The following is a 27,253-nucleotide window of genomic DNA, read 5'->3' as shown; positions in this document are numbered from 1 at the left end:
GACCTCTTTGAGATGAGCTTAAACATTAGCCTGCCTAATAATCATCTCAATTTAGCATGGAACTGCCACGGTATCCATGGAGCTTGCGGATGCTTGTAGATGCTTGTGACTCATTTCTGCTTCAGTTAGAGGACCTACACATGCCCAAGGATAATGTTTCCCCATTGATAATAATTTCCCATCTTAAGGCAATTTCAGTAGGGAAGATTCTCGTAAGGAATAGAAAAAAGTTCTGAATGACTAACAAAATTGGATCAATATATTCCCGTTTTGTGAAACATTTGCTTCATCTGCCTCCGTGGTACAGGAGTGCGCAAGTCACTGCCAAATTCAGTCACTATACCTGACGTCATCGTCGCTAGACGGATAGCAAAGCACAAAAGAAAGGTCATTTATCCGACTGGTCCCATTTTTTATTCAACTATTTTATCAATATATTTTTTTTTATTTTATTTTGCATTTTCGCCCCTTTTTCGTTTTTTGTCAGTTTTGTTCTTAGAGTTTTTTTCTTTTCTCCTTTTTTTTTCTCTTAAGTGCTCCGTGTAGGTTTGTGTTAATTTGACCGGCTTTTCAATTAATTTTACTGTCAAGACTAGTCGAAATAATAGCTACCATTCCTAAATCATATTTTAATGGTAATTTGTTTTCCCTTATTAAGTTTTTATTAAGAATCTTTTTTTATTTTTTTTTTATTGCAACGGGCTGTGGTTTGTTCTTTACTTGGCTGCAGATACCAGTGCAACCATGATAAATGAATAGATCAGCACTGCTTCACTGAAATAATTCATTATGCAGATGGTGAACGAACTAGTGGAAAATCGAGAATGAGTAAGAATATACTAGAATTTCCCTGATTTGGATGAAGGAATGACGATTTGTCACCAAGGGAAACAACTGATTATTCTATTTTATATTTGATTGTTTTCTAAATAATGCTGGGAAATCCGATGCCCCCTTCATGGAAAATTCCCTTCCCCCATACAAATTCCTCCATAGAAAGATCCTCCCACGCTCTCTCGTATCATTCTAGGACCACTGAGTTGATAGGATCACCCCTGGAAAATAAAGAGAAAAAAAATGAAATAAACACGCATCTGTGATCTTTCTTCTGGCAAAAAATACAAATTCCACACTTTAAAAGATAGGAGTTTTAAACCCCTACAATAAGGGTCTCTGATACGCTGAAACTGATGGTATGATTTTCATTAAGATTTTACTACTTTTAGAGAGTATTTCCCGTTTTTTTTTTAAATAAAGCAAATTTTCTCAGGCTCGTAACTTTTGATAAGTAGGACTAAACTTGATGATACTTATATATTTAAAATCAGCATACAAATCTGATTCTTTTGATGCATCTATTGGTATCCAAATTCTTTTTTTTAGAGTTCCGGCTACTATTGAGCAAGGTTACCCCTTACTTATATTCGTTACCACGAATTGTTTGATAATAATGTAATACCACCTAACCATAAAACAAGGCATCTGTTATTTTAAATTCAGAAAAATCAAAAGCGAGGGGCAAAAAATTTGTAAAAAATAAACTGTTTCCTACTTTTATCAGATAGGTAGATTTTAGTTAAAAGTGCTGTGCCTTAAAAATGGTGCTTGCTTTCAGCAAGAAATGCTCTCTTTGACAAGAAACAAATTATGACCCCGTTATTCGAACTCATTGAATTTGATTTTTGACTTTAATAAGATGATAAAAAATAAATATTGAAAAAGAATAAAATACCAAATGATCTTACAAAGCCCAGAATTTAGGCATCATCAATGCATTATTTCGGTCTTAGGCAACTGATAAAAAATTCCGGTCAATGTCTGTTGACTGAACAAACTAAAATATTAGCACCTTTCATGCATTACAATCATTGTGGGGTTTAAAATTGTTAAAGGCAGGAGACAGTTGCAAGTAATTAATTGCCATCTATAATAATTGTTTTCGGGAAGTTGCAATTTGACATGGAGAGTAGCAATTTAAACAAAGAAATATGTACATACATAATCATCGGTGGCTCAGTCGGTAGAGGCGTTAGTCACGTAAATCGAACTCGGGTGATTTCGAGCCACACTCGGGGCACTTTTTTCCCAACAAAGAAATATGGAAACGAATGCTTTTTTTTAAATACGGATTGAATGACAAAACGTCGAATGGAGGAGAGGGAGGATTGCTTCAAAAATAAACTGTTTCCTACTTTTAGATGTGAACCAGAAAGCGATTTTTTTTTGTGTTAAAAAAAAATACTAAATCAAAACATTTTTTGCATATCATATTTTTCCCAAGAATAAAAACTCACGAAAAGCACATCGCATGAGAATAATATGAATCGTAAGTTTGGCATAAGAAAAATTATTCCCAGATTCAGTATCAGGTCTTGCCTTCACCCTCTTTAAGAATGTGTTAAACACTCTATCAGGAACTCTAGTCAAGGCCCTCTATCAATTAGGGAGTGACTGCCGCACCCGAAAATCATGCACAAGGACACACAAATCACATAAGTCAATGTAAAGCAAATTCTCATGTAAGAGCAAGTGTAATAAGGTGCTAATCGAGTACAAAAAATTCACCCCATCAGCGATTATGATAGCCATTTCTTCGGAAATAAGTCTTATCTTACATCTTCTACTATAGAAATGGTTGTGTTTTCCGAACTCTGCTGATTTTTGCCGAACGTCAGAATTCGTCTCATAGCCTCAGCTTAGCTGTGAAATGGACGTTTTATAAGACAGGGAGAAAACATCTAAATACCAAAACCAGTCTTAAGTTAATCTTAAGACACTTCTTATTAATAGCTCATTGTAGAGTTGACCATTGGATATGCAAGTTTAATTTCCGAATAATTGCAAAATCTGGCTTTTACTGACATTATTTATGTGGGATTCTAACTTGTGTTTTCAAATTGAAAATTTCTCTATCAAACAAAATCATCAAATTGAATAGTCAGAATGGACATTTTAATTCGAAGTCCTTAAGGACAAAACAATTCAGTGTTAAATATTAAATTACACTAACAATACACAGATAATGCACAAACTAACAATACACAATATAATCAATGCACAAAAAATTATAAAATAATAATAACCAATGCAAAATAGAACCGAGGGAATAAGACTGAAAACTAAGATTTGAACTTTTGTGCAGAAGGGTAAGAGTTTTCCTTTTAGAGAGGTATAACTTGGGTGAGATTCTCTTTTCCAGTTTTCACTAGATTTTCTTTTGCTTCTTGTTGTGTTTCGAAAACTTTCCTACCAATCGTCTAAAAAAATCAGCGAGAGACATGCCCTCTCCCCTGCCCTTGTAAATGATGTCTTGTTTTGTAAAAAAAAATTTCTGTTCCTGGTATTTAAATTAATTTTCATAAAGACGCCGGTGCTTTAACGTTCAGTTTAAGAAAATCGCTGAAGTTTAAGAAAAAAGAAGTAGTAGTATTATTAGTAGTAGTTACTTTATAATGTTGTTACTTTATTGTTCAATTTAAGAAATATGGTTTTTCATAAAACAAGTAACAAGTAAAAATCAACAGCAAGTAAACAACAAGTAAAAATAAAAGAGGTCCAACTTGTAGTCGAAACATCCCTTTCTAAAGATTCTATTACAAGAATATTAGCCGAAGAGCCTGACCCCTTTTTAGCCTCTTAGTATGCACTAGAATGACAATCATTATTTTTGCTTAGTTTTAAGGCAGAGAAAGAAAAAAAAACTAAGATAAAATCTAAAACAAGATAAAAACAGAAAAAACGAAAAAAATAGAGAAAAAATTACAGAATTTACTACTTGGTGTTCAAAAGTAATGATTCCACTGCCACCCTTAAAGTCAATGCCTTCCTTGGTGGTCCGTGGCAGCGTCCTCCATTTCACAGAAACAACGCCGTCAGTACAATTTCTTCGGTGGATATTTACCATTGCAGCATTCACACTTTCTTTTACTAACAAGCCTCACTCATTGAACGTAATAATGTCAGGTTCTGAAAAATTAAATAAACAAACAGTTATAAAGAACTTTAAAATAGAGAATAAATTGACACTCGCAGATCCCAGATTCATTCAGTCAAGATTTTATTTTTTTTTCTTTAGATTTTAGCGTCAAAGAGCCTGAATGACGGAGAGTTTCTTTTGCCCAAAAAGATATCCTCTAGAAATAGAACTTTTATCAAAAAACAATAAAATTATTGTAAGCATCAGGTACTAAATATTTCGCAGACGCCAATTTAACAATGCCTAGGCTAGAATCCATTCAAACATAACAGTCCATATTTCTCATCGATGCAATATAGCTGTTTTTCACGGGCTTTCAAACTTATTTAAGTATTCAAAATCAAGTCTGTCGCACCACACTCTATTTATTACAAAATCACACGCTTTAAACTTGTAATATTTCGTATATGAAATTTCTAGTAAAACTAATTACGAATATATCTGATTTGATTTATTCTTCGGGTGAAAAATGAAAGATAGCCTAGTTCTGTGAAAAGATATTGGCCAAGGACATGCAAATAGATTTTATAATGATGGACTCAATTTTCAAGAGAAAGGTCAAAGAGTATGGGTTAGTGATATGAGTCGGATCTTTCGTAGTTTAACGTGGAAAGGTGGGCATTGAAAAATACTTACCCCAAACGCAACGCTGTGGCAGGTGAAAACATTAAAAATGTCTCTAAATAATTATAAAATGTGTATAAAAAAAAAACTGAAAAATATCATAATGAAATAGTTTCAATGTATGGAATTTTTGATAATGACGCTTCGAATGGTGCACTTTTTTTCGACCTAACGCCATTTTTGAGGGGTTTCTTGTTAGCTTTGCGAAATTCTTAAAAGTTGTTTTCAAATAACATTTTATTATTCGAAGAATACTCGAAATAACAATTACCATTCCTGAATCCACAGCAGATGGTAATTTTTATCAGTAAACAGTTTGTTTTAAAAACATGTTTTTAAATTGTGTTACTGTATACCGCGGTTCGTTCTTTACTAGGTTACAGCTATCGCTGCGATCATGATATCGCAGATCTACTGAATAGACTGCCGCCAAAAAAAGAAACAAAGACAAAACCCTTGCAAAATCTATTCTCCCTGAGTATATATACTGACTCCCTACCCATGCCGAGACTATTCAAGCGGCCAAAGCCGAAAGTTAAGGGCAAATATTTATAAATTTTATGTCGGTTTCAAAAAGGCCTTCAATTTTATAAACTGTCCAAATATATGGACAATTTGTCTGTGCTATCGGCGTCGCAGAAAAGCTATTCGAACTCGTTGTTGGCATGTGTTGATATGTCGAACTCTAAGTCTAGACTCCTAGCACCCAGACTAGATTTTTCCGCATCCTATCAAGAACAAAGCAGGGCTGGGTTCTTTCACCCTTGTGCTTATGATTCCAATAGACTACATTCTCAGATACATTGGACTACGAGGACCAGGACATAGAACGAGCAGTTCAGTTCCAATTCCCAGTAAGCGTAATTGAGGACACTGTTTCACCGGCACAACAAGTATCGATGACAATAGGAAACGCAAATGACACCTTCAATACGCTCCACAAAGTACGGCGATCCCATATTTTCTTCCTTCGCTGAAAGCTACAGCTTTTTAATAGAAAGTCTTGCCTGTGCTACTATATGCTTCAGAGACATGGCACTTAAACCAGCAGCAAGAAAAACAAGTCAAACCGTTCGAAAATGTTGCCTTGAATATTAAATATTTACTGGACTGTGAAAAAGCCTAATTAATCGATACAAGATATTCACTTGTAAACTACTCTATCACAGTACAAGAATGAGATATTTGGGACGTGAGGACACATTTTTGTCGAATGAACGATCAAAAGCTTCCGAGTGCTGTTTGTCACTGGCATCCGGTGGACACCCGTAAAAGGGGAAGCCCCCAGAATAAAGTGCAGCACAATTATCACGCAGACCTATGCCGCCTTAATATCTATATCCAAACAAGTTAGGATGACGTCATAGCTGCGGTAAACTTCAAAGATGATTGGAGGCTTTTCCTTGACACCCTGGCTGTCATTAGGCAGAGCTAAGATCTACAGCAATGTATAGCACATATAGTTTTAAAGGGTATTATTATAGTGACTGTAGGCTCTTATTTAATTCCCAGGATGCCATTGGTGGTACAGGCAGGGTATGGCAAATTAAGGCAACTTATGGCCACTAAATTATTGGCCACTAAATTGTCTTTGAATTTTGTTTGAATGAGCCTTTCCTCCATCTTCTAAAATCATTGATTAGATATAATCACCCTTAAATTAGTTCCTGGAGAAGAGTTTTAATACCGAAAAAGAATGAAAAAGAAGTTACAGTTCTTATCTTAGCAGGCAAAGACAATGTTACTTTGTCTAAGATAAAACTACGACCCTTTTGGAGATAACAGATAAACAACAGCAATTTTGAGAATATCTAAAAAATAAATAGAAAAACAACAATGACAGTGTTTTCGTGACAAACAATCTCAAATAACATTAATGTAAGCCACATCATTCATCTTCTGAACTGAGATATCAAACCTATATCTAATCAAGTTTCAATTAATCCTGTCAAAATTACAAGAATTTTGGAGACAGCCTAATACAATTTAAGATAATTTCCAACCAAAAATTTAGAAACAGTTCTTTATAATTACCTAGTGGTTCTCATCTTTTTTTTGGGAGGGAAAAATTGTCAATTACTTTTAACTTCCAATACTTTCAGCATTGACCATCGGTACTATTTTTGACGGTTAGTCACGTAACTAAGCGAAGTGTTTGGAAAATATTGACAAAAAAGTACCTATGCGAAATCACTCCTCTTTGGTTATTGCATGGCTGAACAGATACATTCGTCGTGGTTTTCCCTTACCCTCTTAAAAAAAAACTGGCTTTGCCTTTACTAAGAGATTAATGTCGCATGACTAATACAAAAAAATTTCCGGAATCTATTTTTAGTTATCCTCAGGGAACTTCCCCCCCCCCTCCAACGGAAAATTCATCGTGGGAAATCTCCCCGCTCCCCAAAAAATGCCTGTAAATTTCTCAATAACAAATAATATACGATGTCTTTGTGGGGAAAAAGGAGGTTAGCTGCCCAACAATATTTTTAGTCACTTAAAAAGGGCAGTAGAACTTTTAATTTCTATTCGAATGACCATTGGTTTGATACCATAACCCCATGGAAAAAATAAATAAACACGCATCCGTAATCTTTCTTCTGGCAAATCTTAAAAAATTCTATAGTTTTGCAAATAGCAGCCTGAAACCTCTAAAGTAAATTTCTCAAATATGCTGAAACTGTTGGTGTGATTTTCGTTAAGATCGTTTGGTATACCTCTCGTTTTCGAAAATTAGGCAAATATTATCAGGCTCGTGCGTTCAATTCACCTATCCCACAACTGTTTTATTAGGTCAAGGCTATATTTGAAAGAGTGTAAGTCTTTTTAATTAAATAATGTCGTATATCTTCAAAAGTAGTGAGAATAATTTGTGAGTTGACAAACCCAGCCCTTTTGATAACATATATGAAATAAATACATACTAACACCATTATTTTCCAATGAAATACGTTCCACACCCCCTGAATGACATTTGAATATTTTCAGTATTGATGGTGCAGCAGGGGACAGAAAAAAAATCAACATTTACTCCCCTTCATAAAAAATATAGATCCAGTTCTGGGTGTATAATTACTGAAGAGACCATAAATAAAGACCTGATGTATATTAGTCTCATTTCTCAGGCAATTCTTTAACTTGTCGTTCTTTATTCCTATTTTTAAGTTTTAAATAATAAAACTACGGATGAGGAGGAGGAGACAGCTACTTTAAACTGGGATTAAGACAAACATAATCTGCTATCGTCGACTTGAGATTATTCGGGGATACAAATTCAATTAGCTTTGTAGAGAACCCCAGTGCCATCTGTTTTCTGTGAAAATTGATTTTTTAAAGTTGGGTTCTCAGTCACTGAACGAGCGAAATTATAATATATATATATATATATATATATATATATATATATATATATATATATATATATATATATATATATATATATATAGATACGTATATGTATATATGTGTATGTATGTATATGTATGTGTGTATATATATATATGTATGTATGTATATATATGTGTATAAATATATATATATGTATCCTGATGAGGCCTTGTGTTGGGTTGTTGCCTCTGAATTAATTGTATTTATTATTTTTTCTATTGTTTGGTAAATGACGACTTATACTTATTGACGACATGACTGCCTGTCCATGGATTATTCTTTATGGTTGATTGTGTATGGCTATGCTGTTTGACCTATGTGATTGTATGGATGAGTAGAGTTAAGACCTCATTCAAGTGCTGGTCTATATTAATCACTAATTTAGGAAAACAGTCTTCCTTTTCTCCTTTTGTCTCTCTTTCTTTTTTTTTGTGTGTTTGTGCTGTTGCATTGGTGATTTCTCTTTTCATGATATATGTGTGTATAAATATATATATATATATATATATATATATATATATATATATATATATATATATATATATATATATATATATATATATATATATATAAACATGTATGTATGTATATATGTATGTATGTGTATGTATATGTATATCTATATTCATAAATAAAATGAACGAAATTATAATGAGGAGTAAAAGTGGAAGTTCATTAAGTGAAGAAGAGACAGAAGAAAAGTTGAATGAGTGTTTTAATCCAACATTATCGTCCAGAAGCATTTCAGGACCAGCAGCTGACTTAGCTAATAGATATATAACGCCATCTAAGCAAAAGTTTTTAACAGATTCAAAAAATGAAATGCCGGAGATAGTAAAAGCTTTGTTTCAACTATGGGAGAGTAAGTAAGTCTAATTTGGCAAAAGCTCATTTACTACGCGTAATAGAGCCTGTTTCAATTGACTATCTGGTACTAGTGTTCTGGCTTGCCTCCTCAGTTGCAAGCACCATAAAATTCTTAGTCAAATTAAAAAAAAATATTATTTATATAATTATTAGTAATAATTATATAACATAATATATAATTATTATCTACATAATTCCTAAACCGTTTTACTTTGCTTTACTCTAAGCCCCTTAATGGTCAAATATGTAGCCTGAAATATATATTCTCCATGAAGCTCATATGCATTGCTTGTCAATAAATACATTGAATGGCGAACCAGCAACTTTGACGAAATCAAACAATAGGAAAATTAATGGAGAATATATAATTTTAGCTATATATTTTACTATTAAGAGAGGATAGTTAAAGTAAAGTGAAACGCATAGGTACTGATTTTCGGCACTGACAGACAGCAAAATCCGTTTTTTTTTCGCAAAAAAAATAAATAAAGGATTTTCACTGGCTGCTAGTGGAAAAAAAATCAATTTCAGTAAGCTCTACTGAAAACAGAGCTATTTCAGCTATGGTTAGGTGGCAATACCTTTTTCCTTGAAAAATGCCATTAAAAAAAAATTATAAAATGCATAAAAGAGTCTTGTAATAGTGATTTGAAATTGCCATTCCATAATATAAGTAAATAACACTAAAAAGGTAAAATGGTCTTCTGTTCATCACCAGTCAGAACTAAGTTTGCACTCTACGGTCCTTAAGCAAAACAGTCAGATATGCCGACTAAGCCAATGTGTTTTCACTTATAAACAAGATCCCCTTAACAAAATAAAAACAATCTCTAGCCCAAAAGATCCTTTTCCTTCTGTATGCTGACATGACGAGAGGATAAGAAGCCAAAGATAAAAGAAATTAGTGAGAAAATTCGTCCATTCTTGTTGCTTTTGAACCTCCCATAATCTTTAGCAAAAACAGGATAAGATAAATACTTGGTGGTAAACCACTTGTGAAGGAACCGTGCTAAAATCGCCGAGAATCTGGAATGTGCACTTAGACGGCATAATAGTAAAATATTGTACTGGCATGTTATTAAATTGAGAGGGAGTAGTCAATCCGGACTTGTCCCAGTTAGAGATAGGAACGGGGCCACAATTATTAGAATCTTATGATATATCATGGTACTTTTGCTATATATTTTACTATTAAGAGGGGGTAGTTAAAGTGAAGTGAAACGCATAGGTACTGAATTTCGGCACTGACAGACAGAAAAATCCGTTTTCTTTCGCAAAAAAAAAAATGATTTTCACTGGCTGTTAGTGGAAAAAAATCAATTGCAGTAAGCTATACTGAACACAGAGCTATTTCAGCTATGGTTAGGTGGCAATACCTTTTTCCTTGAAAAATGCCATTTAAAAAAAATTGGTAAGGAAAAAAAAATAAGGAAGGAGTTAAAGAGAGATGGACAGAACAATTTGAGAATGTGCTACACCGGAATAGAGTTGCAGGAAAAATATATAGTGGAAAATGGAGAAATATGTGATACCTTGGATGTGAAGGAAGATTCGTTTTGTGAGGAAGAATTAGCAACAGTTCTAAAAGGGAAAAAAAAATTATGAGTCCCCAGATGCTGATATTGTATTAAATAAGTTTCTTAAATATGGTGGCTCTAATATTAGAAATAACTTAATGAAGATTATGAATATGATTTTGGAAAAACGGGAAGTACCTAGCGACTTTAGGAAAACCCTAATGTTTTCCTAAAAACATTAGATGTTGTAGACAAAGTGATAAGAGAAGAACAGTGCGGTTTTAGAAAGGGTAGAGGATGTGTCGACCATAATTTCACTTTTAGGTCAATAATTGAAAAGTACCCGAGTTATAAAACACCTTTGGTTCTCAGTTTTATAAATTATGAGCAGGGGTTCGATTCTGTTGAATGAAGAGCTTTATAGAAGGTCTTATTCTTGTATGGTATATGGCATACCAAATAAATACTTTAAAGTGATTACTGCTATGTACGAGAATAACACTGCTGCTGTAAAGGTAGGAAATGAGGTAAGCAGCTGGTTTCGCATTAGATAAGGAGTTAAGCAGGTCTGTCTTCTAGCCCACTTTATATGGGTCATTTAGAAGGACTTTATCTTAAGGAGCATCCTAGATGAAAGTGTGAGCAAAATGAATGAACTTTTTGAGGTTTGCCGATTCAGGGTGCTAGAATAGGTCTTAAAATTAGTGTTAAAAAGACTAAGTCCTTAAGGCTAGGAACAAGTAAAGGAGAAAAGGTTACGTAGGCTATCAAAAAGATGATCAAGTGGACAGCTTCACTTACCTTGGTAGCATTATTAGTAAAGACCTTGGGAGCAGTGGTGGTATTAAATGAAGAACAGCCAAGGCTCAGGGTGTTTTTTCACAGTTAAAAAAGTTTGAAACAATAGGAAGATAAGTCTGCAAATCAAGATTAGAATATTGGAAGCTAAAGTGAACAAATATGATTCTGAAGCATGCTAGATGTTTTCCAGAGAAATTGCCTACGGATCGGTCTGGGAATCCGGCTGACTGACCGTATTTCAAACAGTAGGCTGTACGAAAAAAGCGGTTATATCCCGCTTTCTAGGGCTATAATGAAAGAAAGGTTGAGATGGCTTGGCCACGTTCTGCGGACGAAGGATAACAGATTACCGAAGATTGTCGCTTTTGACCAACCGTTAAGGGCTAAACAGGAAGCAGGTCGTCCGTGGTTGGGGTGGGAAGATGTCATGAAGAAAGATTTAAGGGAAATGGGAACCTTCTGGGAGGGTCTAAAGAGGATAGCTTTGAATAGATTGGAATACAGGAGGAGCGAGCACTGTCGTGTCGGCCTCAGGCGGATTGGTGCTGCAGTGAGTTGTTCGTAGTAGTAGTGGTAGTAATTAATAAATTTTGTCTTGTATATTTTCGTCTGACAGCAAAACTTTTTCACTCTTACTAAATGCCTCAGATCTTATTAAAAACAAAGAACAAAAAGAATGATTAAAAAATAGAATAAAAGAAAGTATATATATATATATATATATATATATATATATATATATATATATATATATATATACTTCGCGCCCCCCCAAGCCCCCCCGCGTGCGTAAGTCGTTACGCGCCATTGTAGTTGTGTCCCTATGTCCCACCTGTGAATATAGATATATATATTTATATATATATATATATATATATATATATATATATATATATATATATATATATATATATATATATATATCATGAAAAGAGAAATCACCAATGCAACAGCACAAACACAAAAAAAAAGAAAAAAAAAGAGAGACAGAAGGAGAAAAGGAAGACTGTTTTCCTAAATTAGTGATTAATATAGACCAGCACTTGAATGAGGCCTTAACCCTACTCATCCATACAATCACATAGGTCAAACAGCATAGCCACACACAATCAACCATAAAGAATAATCCATGGACAGGCAGTCATGTCGTCAATAAGTATAAGTCGTCATTTACCAAACAATAGAAAAAATAATATAGACAAATAATTCAGAGGCAACACCCAACATAAGGGCTCATCAGGAGAATACACTGGCCTATATATATATATATATATATATATATATATATATATATATATATATATATATATATATATATATATGTGTGTGTGTGTGTGTTTTTAACTACGTAAAACTTGTGAATATACAACATTCTTTGTTGTCCCATTGTCTGTGCATATAAACAGATTGTCAGGTTTACCGACTCTTGAACATGCAACATATAATGGTCCATGGGAAAACAATCCGTATTCAGATCTATACCTCATAATTCTAATGATTGCCCTTTAGCTTTGTTGATGGTGATTGCTAATTGACCATTCCCTGTGTCGCCGTCGTCATTTATATATCCCCCTGTGCCCCCCGGCGTCCCCTTTGTAGTTGTGTCCCTGTGTCCCGGTCGTCATTTATATTCCCTGTGTCCCGGTCGTCATTTGTGTCCCGGTGTCCCAGTCTGTGATTTCTCTTTGAGTGTCCCGGGCGTCATTTATATTCCTTGTGTCCCGGTCGTCATTTATATCCCCCTGTGCCCCCCGGCGTCCCCGTTGTAGTTGTGTCCCTGTGTCCCGGTCGTCATTTATATTCCCTGTGTCCCGGTCGTCATTTGCATCCCGGTGTCCCGGTCTGTATATACATTCGTTTTTTTAGTTTCGTTTTTCTGCTTTATTTTTCATTTTTTTCCTTTTTTATTTTTTTTCGTTTTTAGTTTTTTTAGTTTTTTTTATTAGTTTTTAGTTTTTTTTCTTTTTAGTTTTTTTTTTGTAGTTTTTACCTTTTTTTAGTTTTTTTAGTTTTTTTTTACTTATGTCCTGGTCGTCATTTATACTCCCTGTGTCCCGGTGCTTTGTTGATGGTGATTGCTAATCGAACATTCCTTTTGTCCCGGTCGCTTTCTCTTTGAGTGTCGTCATTTATATTCCCTATGTGCCGGTGTCCCGGTCGTCATTTGTGTCCCGATGTCCCGGTCTGTAATTTCGTCAGTTGAAAACATGACGTCAGTCGACACACAAACATGACGTCACCCGACAGACAGACCCACACACACACAGACAACTTATTTATATATATATATATATATATATATATATATATATATATATATATATATATATATATATATATATATATATATATATATATATATATATATATATATATATATAGATATTAAAAAGAAAAAACTAGCCTTTTAAGTAACCTTACAAAAAGCGAAAAAGTGAGTGAAAACAAAACACAAATAAATAGGCCATCAAGGTTCTAAAGGAATTTTACCAACTCACCACCCATCCGTTTTTTCAGGCCAGAATACTTCGCTCTGGTATAATCGCTTTCATTACTTAAAAATGGTGCTGGAAATAACAAGCATACATTTTTTTGAAAACTGCAAAATAATTGTACATATTGCGTAAAAATATCTTGCGAACTCCTACTTGCTTTTTGGATCAGTCTCCTGCTTTAAGATGTCTGGACCTATGTTAGGGTCTGCACTTTAAAGCATTGTTTATGAATCTAGAATCGCACAGCTCAATTATTCACAAAAGCACAAAATAAAAACTTAGAAAAGGGACGAAGCATAGAAGCACTTTTTTTTTTACTCTTATCCTCAAATCTAGTAATGCTCCTTCTTCTCTTAAGGCTGGGGTCGTCATTCACATCGCAAAATCGGATAAATGAGATCTCTGATCTTGTGATTTATTTGGAGGAATAAAGAAGGGCTCTACGACTGGTTAGCTTTTTGAGTGATGTATAAAGGATCTTTTTGAATATTCGGATATTGGTGTTAATCAAGTAGGTTTCAAAATAGGGCATTCCTACCCTATTTTGGACAGGTCAAACGCCATCCCCATGCAACATTTGGTGCAGCAATTAATGAGTCAAGGTCTTTTGGCTCCCCACTTTATCCGCTTTTGATTAATATAAAAGAAGCATTGGACAATATTTCCCAGGGATCCACTCGTTCAGCTCTGATTGGTGGTGGAATTCCCCTTTCTGTGGTTAGAGTTCTTAGATCCTCGTATTCGGGGCTTAGAATAAATTTTGCTGTATCTACTTCTGATTCTTTTTCTAATCCAATTTCTGTTGGCTGTGGAATTAGACAAGATGGAGGTTTATCCCTTTATATTTTTAATATTTACTTGGCGTATTGCCTTCGTTCACTATCTACAACCTTTATCTCTAGGATGAGAATGTGTGTTTTATTGCATATTGTGATGATACTGTTTTGTTGAGTCGTTCTAAAGTTAGTTCCATTGGAAATTTTAATACCCTTTTCCAGTAGGCTGAAAGATGGGTGGATAAAATGGACGGAAGATAAAAATGTCAATATTTTCCCATCCATGGTACTAACCGAGTTGAACTAATTCGGTACAGAAATAATTAATTTCTGGTTTCTGATACTGTTGTTTGTGTGGAGTTACCATATTTTGCTTCAGCTCGATATTCGAAGTCAATGCTAATTTTGAATATTCATGAAAAATAGAAAGGTGTTTGGCTCAATAATGCGGCTTCGTGGTATGCATTGTCGTGATATTTTAGGTTCTCCCTTTAACGTAATAGCCCTCCCGCATGCTGTCTATCCTGTCCTTTTCCAAAATTTTTAAATTTATGATTCTTGTTCAATTCACGTTTGATAATTTAAATGTGGTAGATTTTTACTCGGTTTTCCAATTTTTTTTTTAATGACATTGAATTAGTTTGAGATTTAAAATTAAAGAGCCGTTGTGATTACCTATGATTAGATAGATAAGGTGACTAAAATAGTCTGAAAATGTTCTCTCAATGTGTAACCTTTTCCTTTTTTTCCGGAATTTAAATAATGTTTCATATTTTTTACGTATTTTATTCAATTGTATTATTAAGTACTTAAATACTTTTTTTTAGGTTTTTTCTCTGTAAAACCCTTTTTTTTGCATTTTTGTTGGGCAAAATTGAAAAAAAAATTGCCCATAGATTTTAAAAAATATATTTTCTCCTCCCCTCATAATTTCATGAATTGCAGCCCAGGATGCACGCGGGTCCTGACCATGGGATTTCTTTTTGCCAATCTTGGAGATTTATCCCTTCCCTTTGTGGACATTGAATGACTTAATCGATATTTCGTTGCCTGATAACGGTTTTGCCAAATCTGGTTTCCCACAAACCTGAGAATAACGAGTTTGAAAATTTTGACATTTGTATCTCAGAATCGGCTATAGCTAGAGCGGTGATTTTCTGATCATGTAACCAATTTTCGTTCAGAAAATTGACAACTTTAGGCAAAACAGACTTTTAACTGCGAGTAAGGAGCGACGTTAAAAGTCAAAATGAACAGAAATTATTCCGTGTATGAAAGGGGTTGTCCCCTCCTCAACACCCCGCTCTTTACGCTACAGTTTAACTCTTTGTCAAAACTCTACATTCTGAAACAATAAAAAAAAACTTTAGCATAAAGAGCGAGGTGTCGAGGAGGGGACAACCCCTTTAATATATGGAATAATTTCTGTTCGTTTTAAGTCTTAATATCGCTCCTTACTTGCAGTTAAAAAAAACTTGTTTTTTTTTTTAATTTCTGAACGTTTTTGAATTAATACATATTCTGATTTTGGCTCACCGCACACGAATAATTCAAACGAATTTCACATATTAATTTTTTTTTTTGGTTGAAAAAAAGAGGGGTGGGGGAGGAGGCCTAGTTGCCCTCCAATTTCTGGTTAATTAAAAATGCAACTAGTTTTTTTTACGAAAGTTTTTGTTAATAATAAACGTATGTACTTTACGAATTAACTTACGAGCGAACTTCTATAGTTGTGTATTTTTATTATGTATATGAGAGGGTTCGCCCCCTTGTCAATACCTAGCTCTTTACACTAAAGCTTGAAATTTTGTCCCAAATCTTTAAGAATGACCCCTGAATCACAAAGGTCGTAGAAAAAATAGTTGAAATTACTAAACATACTTCAGCGTAAAGAGAAAGGTATTGTGGAGGAGACGAACCCCCTTATATACATAATATTTTAAGTTCGTTTTAAGTTTTAATGCTGCTCATTACTTTCAGTTGAAAAACAAATATTTTCTCATTTTTTTATTATGCTAGAAAATCCTGCGCTTCCTTCATGGAAATTCTTTTCCCTCGTGATAAATTCCTCCATGGAGAGATCCTCCCGCGTAACCCCCTCCCCGACCCACCCCCACCCCAACGTGAAAAAGTCCCCCCTGAAAATTTCTGAACACTTCATAATAATTGTTACTATGTGTAAACCATGGTCAATGTTGGTAACTTGCAGCCCCTCCCTCGGGGACTGTGGGGGATTATATCGTTCCCAAAGACATAGTTATTAGGTTTTCGACTAATCTGAACAGAATCGCTATCTCAAAATGTTGATCCGGTAACTTTGGGGGAAAGGTGTGCGTTGGAGGGGGCCTAGGCACCCTCCAATTCTTTGGTCACTTAAAAAGGGCACTAGAAGTTTTAATTTCCATTAGAATGAGTCCTCTCGCGACATTCTAGGACCACTGGGTCGATACGATTACCCCTGAAAAAAAATAAAAATAACATCCGTCCCAACATCCGTGATCTGACTCTACTCTTGGCAAAAATTGAAAATTCCACATTTTTGTAGATAGGAGCTTGAAACTTCTACTGTAGGGTTCTCTGAAACGCTGAATCTGATGGTGTGACTTTCGTTAAGATTCTATGACTTTTAGGGGATGTTTATCCTATTTGTTAAAATAAAGCAACTTTTCTCAGGCTCGTAACTTTTGATGGGTAGGATTAAACTTGATGAATTTTATATGTCTAAAATCAGTATTAAAATGCGATTCTTTTGATGTAACTATTGGTATCAAAATTCAAAAAGGTTTTAGAGTTTTGGTTACTATTGAGCCGGGTCGCTCCTTACTACAGTTCATTACCACGAAATGTTTGGTTTGGCAAAACCGCTTTAAAGAATATGCGATTTGGCAAACGAGAACTGCAAAATACAGGCTGTTAGAGACATTGTTGCAGCAATGTCAATTAGACAAAAAAAAGCGAATTTTTTACACAAGATAGTGCTTTCAGGCGACGATTTTTATTTAAACCACATTTTCTTTTGCAAGAAAATCGAAATTAATGCGACAAAAAATGACCCTCAGCTTTTGGAAGAAGAAGAAGAAGAATACGGAATAGTACTATTATCCCACTCGAAAGTTAAAATAACAAACAACTTTAAGGGAGATGTTAGAAAGCAAGCAAAAGTTTTGACAGATCCGTTCAAACGTGTGAAAATTCTGGAAGATAAATTGGGATCCAACAGATACAGTGAAGAGGAAAATATCAAGACTTCTGTGGTAGATTATGATTGGATAATCGCCAAAAAGGGGGTTTATGGAAACGGAAGAGAAAAGCAAGGAGAAGTTATTCAAGGAGAATATACGGACAAATCTCAACAATCTAAAAGTGGAACATGGTTGAAGTAAAAGAAGATGGGGGCAAATTTACTGAGAAAAATAAAAATAAAAGGAATAGAGTCGGGAAAAGACGGAAGAAAAGAGAAAGAATGAAATTATTAGTGGAAAAATCTGATGATATTTCTGATTAAGTAAAAAAATACATTTTTTGTATTTTTATGAATTAATTTAGTTCCACTTTAGTTTAATATAAATAAGCACACATGGAAACTGCCCATATTTGATATCTGTTGCCGGGTTTCCAAGTTCCCCCTGTAAATAGGTCTAACACCAAACTGGCTGAACATGTCGCAAGGAAAAAAAGTAGAACCTAGGATACAAAAAATAGAATAGAAGGAAGACTCTACAAGAGTTTGCAGTCGTGTTTCACCCTTAACGCAAATCACTTTATGCATTTAGAGTGGGATCTATGTTATAGAACTGTGGATTAAATGATTCAACTTAACGATACCCCGGCCGCTATTTCTCTTCCTATCTTTTTTTTAGAAGAACTAGAAGAGTAAACATTTAGTCACACCAAAAACCAGGAAATAATTATGTATATAAAAGACTTTCTCCTTGTTTATTTGTCAACGATTTGTTTTTCTTGATCTACACAGCCTTGCAAACCACAGGTACGTACAGCCATAACTGCAGTGGAGGGAAGTCCAAGGATTTTCCGAGCAGCGAAGGTGGATGAATGGATCTTTCAGAAGCGTGGGGATCAAAGGGTTTTCTAAGAGAGGGGTTCATAAGTTGGAAAGTGTATGAAAAGAGCAAATATCTGAACTTTAGCGTTCTTGTTTTAAATTTGCCAATGAGGATGGGAGCTTAAATAGATACTTTTGTCAAAAATTGCATTTTATTTTATTAGCCAAACTCCAAAAATATCAGATTTTAAAGCAATTTCCCCGTAATTACCAATAGTTTTCTATGACTGACAAACGCCCATCCTCCCCTTATACATGGTACCCCACCCCCTTCCACTAAGAAAAAATTCGATTCGTGTCCGATTATTTCTGTACATAACTAGGACATCTGGCATGTTTATTATATATGATTAAAAAGATAAGTTAAAGCAAAGAAAATAATACGTGGACCAAAATTAGAATATCTCAACAAAGATAGGTACGCAAAGGCGCCTTTGAGTCACCCCTCCCCCAGCGACATAGTTTTAACATGTTTTTTTGTATTTATTTCCATATATTTCACGAATATTTTACTTAATGGAGGGGTGTCACTAAACTTATCCCTCCCCCTCCTCTATTTTTACATATGTAACAAACCCTTGGTTATAATATTTGAATCAGGAAATAGAGCTAAATAAGATAACAAACGTTCTGGCTCTAGATATATCTGTAAAATCGAGAAACGTATGATTGTTTTTATTGAAAATACATCTGCAAAAAAGCACAAATTTAAAGACAGACAGCGGAATTAAAGCTGAGACACTAAATTTCTTTCAGATTCCAGGTTTTGATAAAGCTTAGCAATCCCTTCTCCAGCTTTACTATTGGGCTTACGTATAGTTCTGTATATAGCTTGGCAACATTAGGGGGTGGGGGAGGAGGTGTTGGTAATAATCATTTTATTTAGGAACAGCATCAACTGGGGAATCAAATAGAAAGGTTTTTTTGTTGTTATTGTTTTTCCTTAAGAAGAGGCACTAAATTGGTGTTACTGAGTTACTGATATCAACTTAAAATATTACTTACCTCCAATATCAACAAACGTTTCTACATAGTTTAGGGTTATATCTAGCCCTGCTAGAGGATGCGAATTGGAACAACATTGATTATTACATATAGAAAGAACATTGGAAAGGGAATTAAATGTTTCTTTTTTCCATCAAACTTATTTCCTATAACAAAACTTACCCAAAAGTTTGCTGATTTGGTTGGTTTTAATTTTTTGCTATTATTTATCATAACCAGTTTGTTCACTATGCCAAATAATGCCAGTTTGTTAGTAGGCCAGACCCAGAAAGGGTATTTTCTCTAATGTTACATATAATTTGTAATATACTTGAACAGCTTAATCATAGACGTGAACAGCTTTCAATTTTTGTCTACTCTTTTTCCGTTAAAATTTTTGATCGTCAATTATTTTTCAGTTCATTATGTATCCATGCATATTTACAACCCTGCAATAGAGTAAGACATATCAGGTACTCAAAATGTCTGGCCCCATAAATATAGCAGTTAAAAAAGTATGTTTATTCCATGAAAATGACAACAAATTTATATCTGAAAAAGGGAGTCTCTGAAATACATTGCTACATAACTTAAAACAAGTATACATCATCCTTTATAATTTTTTGATTAAAAGTATGTGAATAGCTTAGTTTAAAAATCAACATTTGAGGTACCTTGTGATAGCGCAGTGAAGAGGCCACAGCTCCTGATGATGGGGTTCATGTTCAATCCCACCTGTCGCAAGGAATGGGAAGAATTAATTATTGTAAACAATTTTTTCTTATGTTTGAATCAATTTGTACATCGTTTCCATCTGACTTGAGAGAATTTTTATCATGTGAATAAATAAAACACATGTTTTCGTCTTCTAAATTTTTTAAATTGTCAATTTTATTTTCTTCACATTTGGCCAAAGATATAAGACGCAAATAAGGCGCAACAAAAAATTGAATAAAACCAGATTCACACTGCTTCCGATGAAGACATTCTAGACGAGGAGCTACGTTTTCTTTCAGGAATTTCGAGCGCTTTTGAGGGTATTTTATATTTATCCTTCTCGTAGGTTTCACGTTCCAGGTTCCACAAGAAGTTCTGCTTCTTCACATCTTCATGGTGCCTAAAATACATTATATATGTAAATAATAAAGGCCAATGCAAAAAAAAAAAAGTAAAGTAGCATAGAAGCGGGTTAACACAAATGTTTGCACAGAAGCATTATTCGCATGTTGTGGCAATTTAGTTTCCCAACTGAGCAGTTCCAGTAGTTTTGTCCACCAATTTATTGAGTTTAAAAGTCAGATTTAACTTGGCAATTACGCAAGCTTCTTGCAATTTTTCCTGCAGCTATGTAAATTGATGATCAAATTTATTCTAAGCATCAACAATATCTGTGGAACAGACAATCCTTTATAAACTTAACGTTGATCTAAACCACGTAATTTTGATTCTGTTGAACCTACAGTAATTTAAGAAAAGTGACAGTCCATAAAACGTAGCATTAGGGTTTCAAATTTGTCTGTCATGCATATGTCATTAATGTCATTAATATGATCCAATACAAACCAATAACGAAGAAAAACTGAAAGCATGTCAAAACAAACTATGTTAAAGACGAATCAAATAATGCAAAATTTTTTAAAAGTAAAAAAAAAATTAATACACTCAATCAAAACCTCGGGAAAAGAATAAATGATCAAAAAAAATGAGACCGAAAGACTAACAAACAAAAAAAAATCAACAAAAAAGGGCCAAAATCTAAATACTTGAAAGATGGCAGATAAATGGGACAAGAAAGACTAGATGAATTAGAGGAAAGAAAACGAGAAGATCAGTTCCGTACCATAATAAAAAGGAACATGCCCATTTTCTTGATATCTTTATATAAGCGAATGGATTGGGGAAATATAGTGACTTCCTAAGGAATCTTAAAACTCATCAACGTCATTTATACTGAAGACGATATCTGTTGCTCATACTGATTTCAATGAATTTTAGCTAGTCATCTTCAACTGTTGAGAAACAGGAGGAATTGATTTGGGAACATATACGAGCTTTGGAGGGAAATTAGCTTTACCTTCCCTACATTACCTGTGATGATGATGATTCTCTTTGCTATGAGAATCACCATCATTGGTTGAAATGAATTTTAGCGATTTCTATTCAGCTTCAGCTGCAGCGAAAATGAGCGTTGATGGGCGAATAGGTGGAAATTGTCCCTTTTGTGATACTTTTTTTTTGTCAGGTTCCCGTTCTATGGGTATGATTTTTTTGTTAAATCACTGTAGTCATTTTTAACAACTAATTCTTTCAAAATTAATTTTGCTATCACATAATGTAAACGAATTCGTCACATAAGCTTTTTCCAAATACAATTCAAGATGTTTACCCCCCCCCCCCAAAGAAAAAATTAAAAAAAAAACTTTTAAGTCTACTGCTCTTTAGGGGTCTCCCTCAGGCCACTAAGCGTGTCCCAGGTGGCAATAGGGGAATGCCCTAAGATATGTAGGGTACCTTCATAGGAGGTACGGACAAAGGGGGACCTTTTCCCTGTGGGTCCATAATAGAAACTGGGGTACACTCGTCCGGGGTCATAAATACGGATGGAGGAGTACGCTCAACAGGGCCCACCGGCGTGTCCACACGTCCCATAAGTTACAAACCTTCTCCCAGTAATGGGTCAAAATGCAGAGTGACGCAGAACACCATCCTGGGAGGATCCTCTATAGGAGGACAACTGCGGCAGGGAGTAAGATCCAGATCTATGAACAACGGCCTCTGCAAGGGCCGTCTCGACCCTTTCGGGGTACCTGCAGGACTGGACACCTTGCAGTCCACTCTATTCCCACTTGAGGAGCGGCACCCGTCGAGTAAATTATACCCTAGTAAACGACACAGCATTCGCACGGGATTCTGATTAACGGATAATTCTTCTGGGCTTAGTCTGTTTTGACGGGCGCTTTAACGCTGAAAAAAACCTCTTCCTAGCTAATTTACCTACTATGGGCTGCCTCTCCGTAGTAGCATAATATTAGTAGGCATGAACATATAATGAGTCGGAGGTAATAGTCTTGGGACTGTCTGTGTAGGATTTCGACTCTTGTTGATAGAAGAGCATCGCTGAAAGCAGTGCTGAAAACCATGTTGTGACCAAGATGTTCCCAGGATACACAAAGCCTCCGGTTCTAAGCCAGTTGCCGTCCGGTTCTAAGCCGGCTTAAGTGCTTCGGTGTAGACTTGAGAAGTTATGTTGATCCCCCTCCTGCAGTGGTATCCAGGATCATTGCTCTTCCTGATACCAAAATAATTCCAATGATTTAAAGAACATGGAATGCTACGACGTTAAAAAGTGACTATCGTATCGACATTTTGACTGACGAATTCAGAGGATTCGAAAAGGATAGGACATATTAGAAATTTCAGAAACTCATATTCCAGGGGTAAGAAGTATAAAATTAGGTGACACAGAATTTGTTTACACAGGCAGGAAGGATGGGCTACATAGACAGGGAGTAGGGCTCATCATGAATAAGGAAGCTGCTAAGTCTTTTTTAGGCTGAGAAGGTATTAATAACAGAATACTAATTGCTCATTTTATGACTATAAAGTTCAGGGTATCAGTTATAGTAGTACATGCCCCTGTTGAATCGACTGACGGAAATACTAGTGACTCTGAATTTTACTTACAGTTACAGGAGCAAATAGACAGGGTCCCTGGCAGAAATATGGTTTTTTAACTAAGAAATTTTAATGCCCAGCTCGGTAGAAACAGGGATAGATAGTATCCTAGCCTAGGTAAATTTGGTGTAGGACAAGAAATCAGTAATGGCTATTGACTGTTGCAATTTTGTAAGTATAACGATTTATACTGTCATAAAACGATATAAACATTATTGTTATAAACGTATTGGTTATTTAAATACGGTGTTCGGTCACAAAATGGCCCATAAGTTGACATGGTATTCACGTGATGGTAAGACAGCAAACCTTATTGATCATGTTATAGTAAACTGAAGACTAGCAGGATCAATACAAGGTACTAGGGTAAATGACCCAACTGTGAGGCCTCGAACGAGTCCGTTGATTTTTGAATTAAAATCGAATATAAATCGGGCATCAAATCTTGGGTAACTGTAGAACAAGCCATTTATATGGATCATTTTGATCGACTTTGTCTTAAGGAGCACAGGAAAGGCAGTGGGAGACCACGGAATCAAATGGAGACGAAAAACTCTCCTGGTCTTAGATTATGCTAATGATTTAAGCATCCTGTGCTAGAATCAGTTTGAAAATTAGTGTAAAGAAGACTAAGTCACTAACACTAAGTCACTAAGTAAAGACGGTGGGAGCAGTGAAGATGTTAAAACTAGAATAGCCAAGGCCCAGGGTGTTTTTTCACTGTAAAAAAGGGTTTGGAAGAATAGGAAGATAAGTCTACAAACCAAGATTAGAATATTGGAAGGTGTTGTGATGACAGGTCAAATATGGCTCTGAAGCATGGGCTGCTTACGGATTGTTCTGGGTGCCCGGCTGACTGACTGTATTTCAAACTACAGGCTCTACAAAAATAAGGTCCAATCCCGCTTTCAAGGGCTATTATGAAAGAAAGGGTGAGAAGGCCAGGGCACGTTCAGCGAATGAAGGATGACCGATTGCCGAAGATTGTCCTTTTCGGCCTACCGTCTATGGCTAAACGGAAAGTATGTCGTCCTCGTCTGGTTTGGGAGGATGCCATAAAGAAAGATTTAAAGGAATAGGAATTTCCTGGGAAGGTGTAAAGAGGGAGGCTTTGAATAGATTGGGATGGAGGAGGAGCGAGCGTAGCTGTGTTGGCCTCAGGTGGCTTGGTGCTTTGGTGAGTTGTTAGAAGTAATAGTAGTAATTATAAGAAATATTGATTTATCCATATCATTTTGAATTACATGATAAGAAATTAATTAGTTTGTTAAAACAATTAAATAATTAATTAATCAAATAACTAATTAATAAATACATAGTATAGTATTAAAGACAAAACGGTAAAATCAATAAACATTATTCAATATACTTCTGCTAGTCAAGCTTTAAAACTTGACTCCTTCAATTGTTGTTTATATTGTTAGCACTAAATCGTGTACGATCATAATAGTACAACCATTATTTTACACCTAAGAGTTTAATTAAGTATAATGGGCAACGTTAGTATTCTTGCACGCTTCCTTTTTTTGCCATTACCTAAGTTTTCTCTTCTATTTCGCGTTTTTTTTTGTCGGTTAAGGTGTTTAGGTTACAAGGAATTACATAGCATATATATCTAAAAACATTAGGAAATTGAGTATTCAATTCCAGAGAAAGACCTCAATATGCAGTTATGAAATTTTTGGCAGTAACGGACGCCAAACTAAAAAAAAAAGAGAAATGGGCGAAGAATGAGCCAAAAGAAATCTTAAAACAGATGGCACCAAACACCTCAAGAAGGAGGTATATCTTCCCTCTGAAGGTCCAGATGTCTCTGTAATCAACAAACTATCAATGTTTTAATTTTAAGAGCGAAAAATGTTTGCAAATTTAGCTACTTCTGTTCACTCGTTTATTCTGGCTGTTTTGCGTGGCAGCACTAGCAGAAAAATCTACTGTCCAAAAACTGCATGGTTTTGAAACAACCGAAAGGAAAACCTTAGAAAATCGGTTTCCACCTTAGTTTTCAGATATAAAATAGAACTAAGAGGAGCCCAGTGGGAAAATGTTTTGATGTCCTTTGTCCATAAAGGCGGTTTTTTTAAGAAAAAACTGTGGCATACCTTCTAATGAATTCCGTGTCAGTTGGTAAGCTGAATTCCCACATGTTCTTACAATTCCGCGCACTGAACTGCTCTAGAATAGCCGTAACTTCTTCACTAGGAAGCCGCGTTTGCGTGGTGACAAACGTCCTCTTTACTTCCCTTTCGTGAGCAAATAATAGCAACTGTAACGGAAAAAGAAGACAACTGAGTAAGTGAATAGCAGAAATAACATCTTATGAGGGAATTATGGGGAGTAGACAAAGATGCATTCTTCTCAAAGGCCAGACACACGTAACTTTTTTCAGCACCAATTTCAGCAGCTCAGTGGGCAAATGGCAATGGTTCAAAGACAGTGCCCTTTTAGAGAGATTTTCAAAACTAAACACCATGGACACCAGGAGACAGTTTATCGATAGTTGCAAGATTGATCTCAACTTAGTTCTTTTGATTTTCCGGCTTACGTATATGTAATACTTACGTGTATCTTTGTTTGATATCTTTCACTTTATTTTCGCTTTTATTTTTTTTATGATCACGATGAAATTCGGGGCCGTTCTCGTACATCGACCAAAAACTAGAAAATTTTCCCAACTCAAATTGACTATTTCCATAAAAACAAAAATAGAGGGAAGTAGGATTGGAAAGACGTAGCCTTTATTAATCTAACAATGGGTTTATTTACTTAATACGGTCGTGTATTACGCTAACTATTCAGCTATGAATTCTGTCTTATTTTGGGCGCTGCTTATGCTGATTTATTTCAGAGCAATTATCATTAAAATTGGTTATTTTCAATACCGGACATATATATATATATATATATATATATATATATATATATATATATATATATATATATATATATATATATATATATGTGTGTGTATATATATATATATATTCTTTGCGAAAAACATTTGACGATCTACAACCGTAAACTGGAAGGAGAGGTGTCAAGACCCTCTGTGAACTCCTCAACTGCAGCAATATTAAGCTGTTTCGGTTTAATATTTCACTTATACTGAGCTGTGAACCATCTTTATGTAAGAAAAAGAACCTAATCTAACAAAACTTTCTGTGAAGACCTCAACAACAACCCGATTAAGTCGTTTAAGTCTAGCATTTGTAATTATATTGAGTTTTAAAACCATCTTACTAATAGAACAAGAGCTAAGATCTCATGTGGCACTTGTGACGAGGCGAGAAGAGCCAAGAGATCATATGGTATGAGCTCTAACAAAATTCTATGAATCAATAGATTGAATTAAAAAGGAAAATAAGAGGCTTAATGCCGGTCAGGATTTAAAATAAGAGCTCTGAGTCACGATGTCCTTCTAAATATCAAAATTCATTAAGACCGATCACCCACTCGTAAGTTATAAATACCTAATTTTTTCTAATTTTTCCTTTCCCTTTAGCCCCCCAGATGGTCGAATCTGGGAAAACGACTTTATCAAGTCAAATTGTCCAGCTCCCTGACACGCCTACCAATTTTAATCGTCCTAGCACGTCCAGAAGCACCAAACTCGCCAAATCACTGAACCCCTCCCCCAAACTTCCCAAAAGAGAGCTAATCCAGTACGATTCTGTCAATCACGTATCAAGGACATTTGTTTATTCTATCCACCAAGCTTCATCCCGATTCCTCCACTCCAAGTGTTTTTCCAAGATTTCCCCCTCCAACTCCCCCAATGTCAAAGATCTGGTCGGGATTTGAAATAAGAGCGCTGAGACATGAATTCCTTCTAAAAATCAAATTTCATTAAGATCCGATCAACTATTCGTAAGATACAAATACCCCAATTTTCACGTTTTCCAAGAATTCCTGTTTCCCCCTCCAACTCCCCCCAGTGTCACAGGGTCCGGTCGGAATTTAAAATTAGAACTTTAAAGTACAAGATCCTTCTAAATATCAAATTTCATTAAGATCTGGTCACCCTTTCGCAAGTTACAAATACCTTAATTTTCAAAATTACCCCCCCCCCCAATTCCACCAAAGAGAGCAGA

The 27,253-nt window shown here is 35.1% G+C and overlaps 2 protein-coding genes across 4 annotated transcripts in view; one reads left to right on the top strand and one right to left on the bottom strand.

Annotated features, from left to right (window-relative positions):
- Window positions 1–27,253, top strand: part of LOC136026655 (small ribosomal subunit protein uS9m-like) — a 507,124-nt gene that overhangs the window by 427,257 nt on the left and 52,614 nt on the right. The window lies entirely within an intron of this gene.
- LOC136026653 (DNA-directed RNA polymerase III subunit RPC5-like) overlaps window positions 1–27,253 on the bottom strand; it is a 140,953-nt gene that overhangs the window by 82,615 nt on the left and 31,085 nt on the right. Inside the window, exons 8-10 of one of the 3 annotated variants that reach the window (XR_010617377.1) lie at window positions 25,265–25,428; window positions 20,162–20,604; window positions 3,764–3,966 (exon numbers count right to left, since the gene is read on the bottom strand). Coding sequence is in view for 2 of the 3 variants with exons in the window: in XM_065703389.1 (XP_065559461.1) it covers window positions 20,451–20,604; window positions 25,265–25,428 (318 nt within the window). In the remaining variant the exon portion in view is untranslated. Of the gene's footprint in view, window positions 1–3,763; window positions 3,967–19,163; window positions 20,605–25,264; window positions 25,429–27,253 lie in introns of those variants that run through there. The other 2 variants (XM_065703389.1, XM_065703390.1) reach the window with 2 other exon arrangements.

This window comes from Artemia franciscana, chromosome 4 (genome assembly GCF_032884065.1).
Source record: "Artemia franciscana chromosome 4, ASM3288406v1, whole genome shotgun sequence".
In the NCBI taxonomy this organism is placed as follows: Eukaryota; Metazoa; Arthropoda; class Branchiopoda; order Anostraca; family Artemiidae; genus Artemia; species Artemia franciscana.
This window is presented reverse-complemented; position numbering and strand designations above follow the sequence as displayed.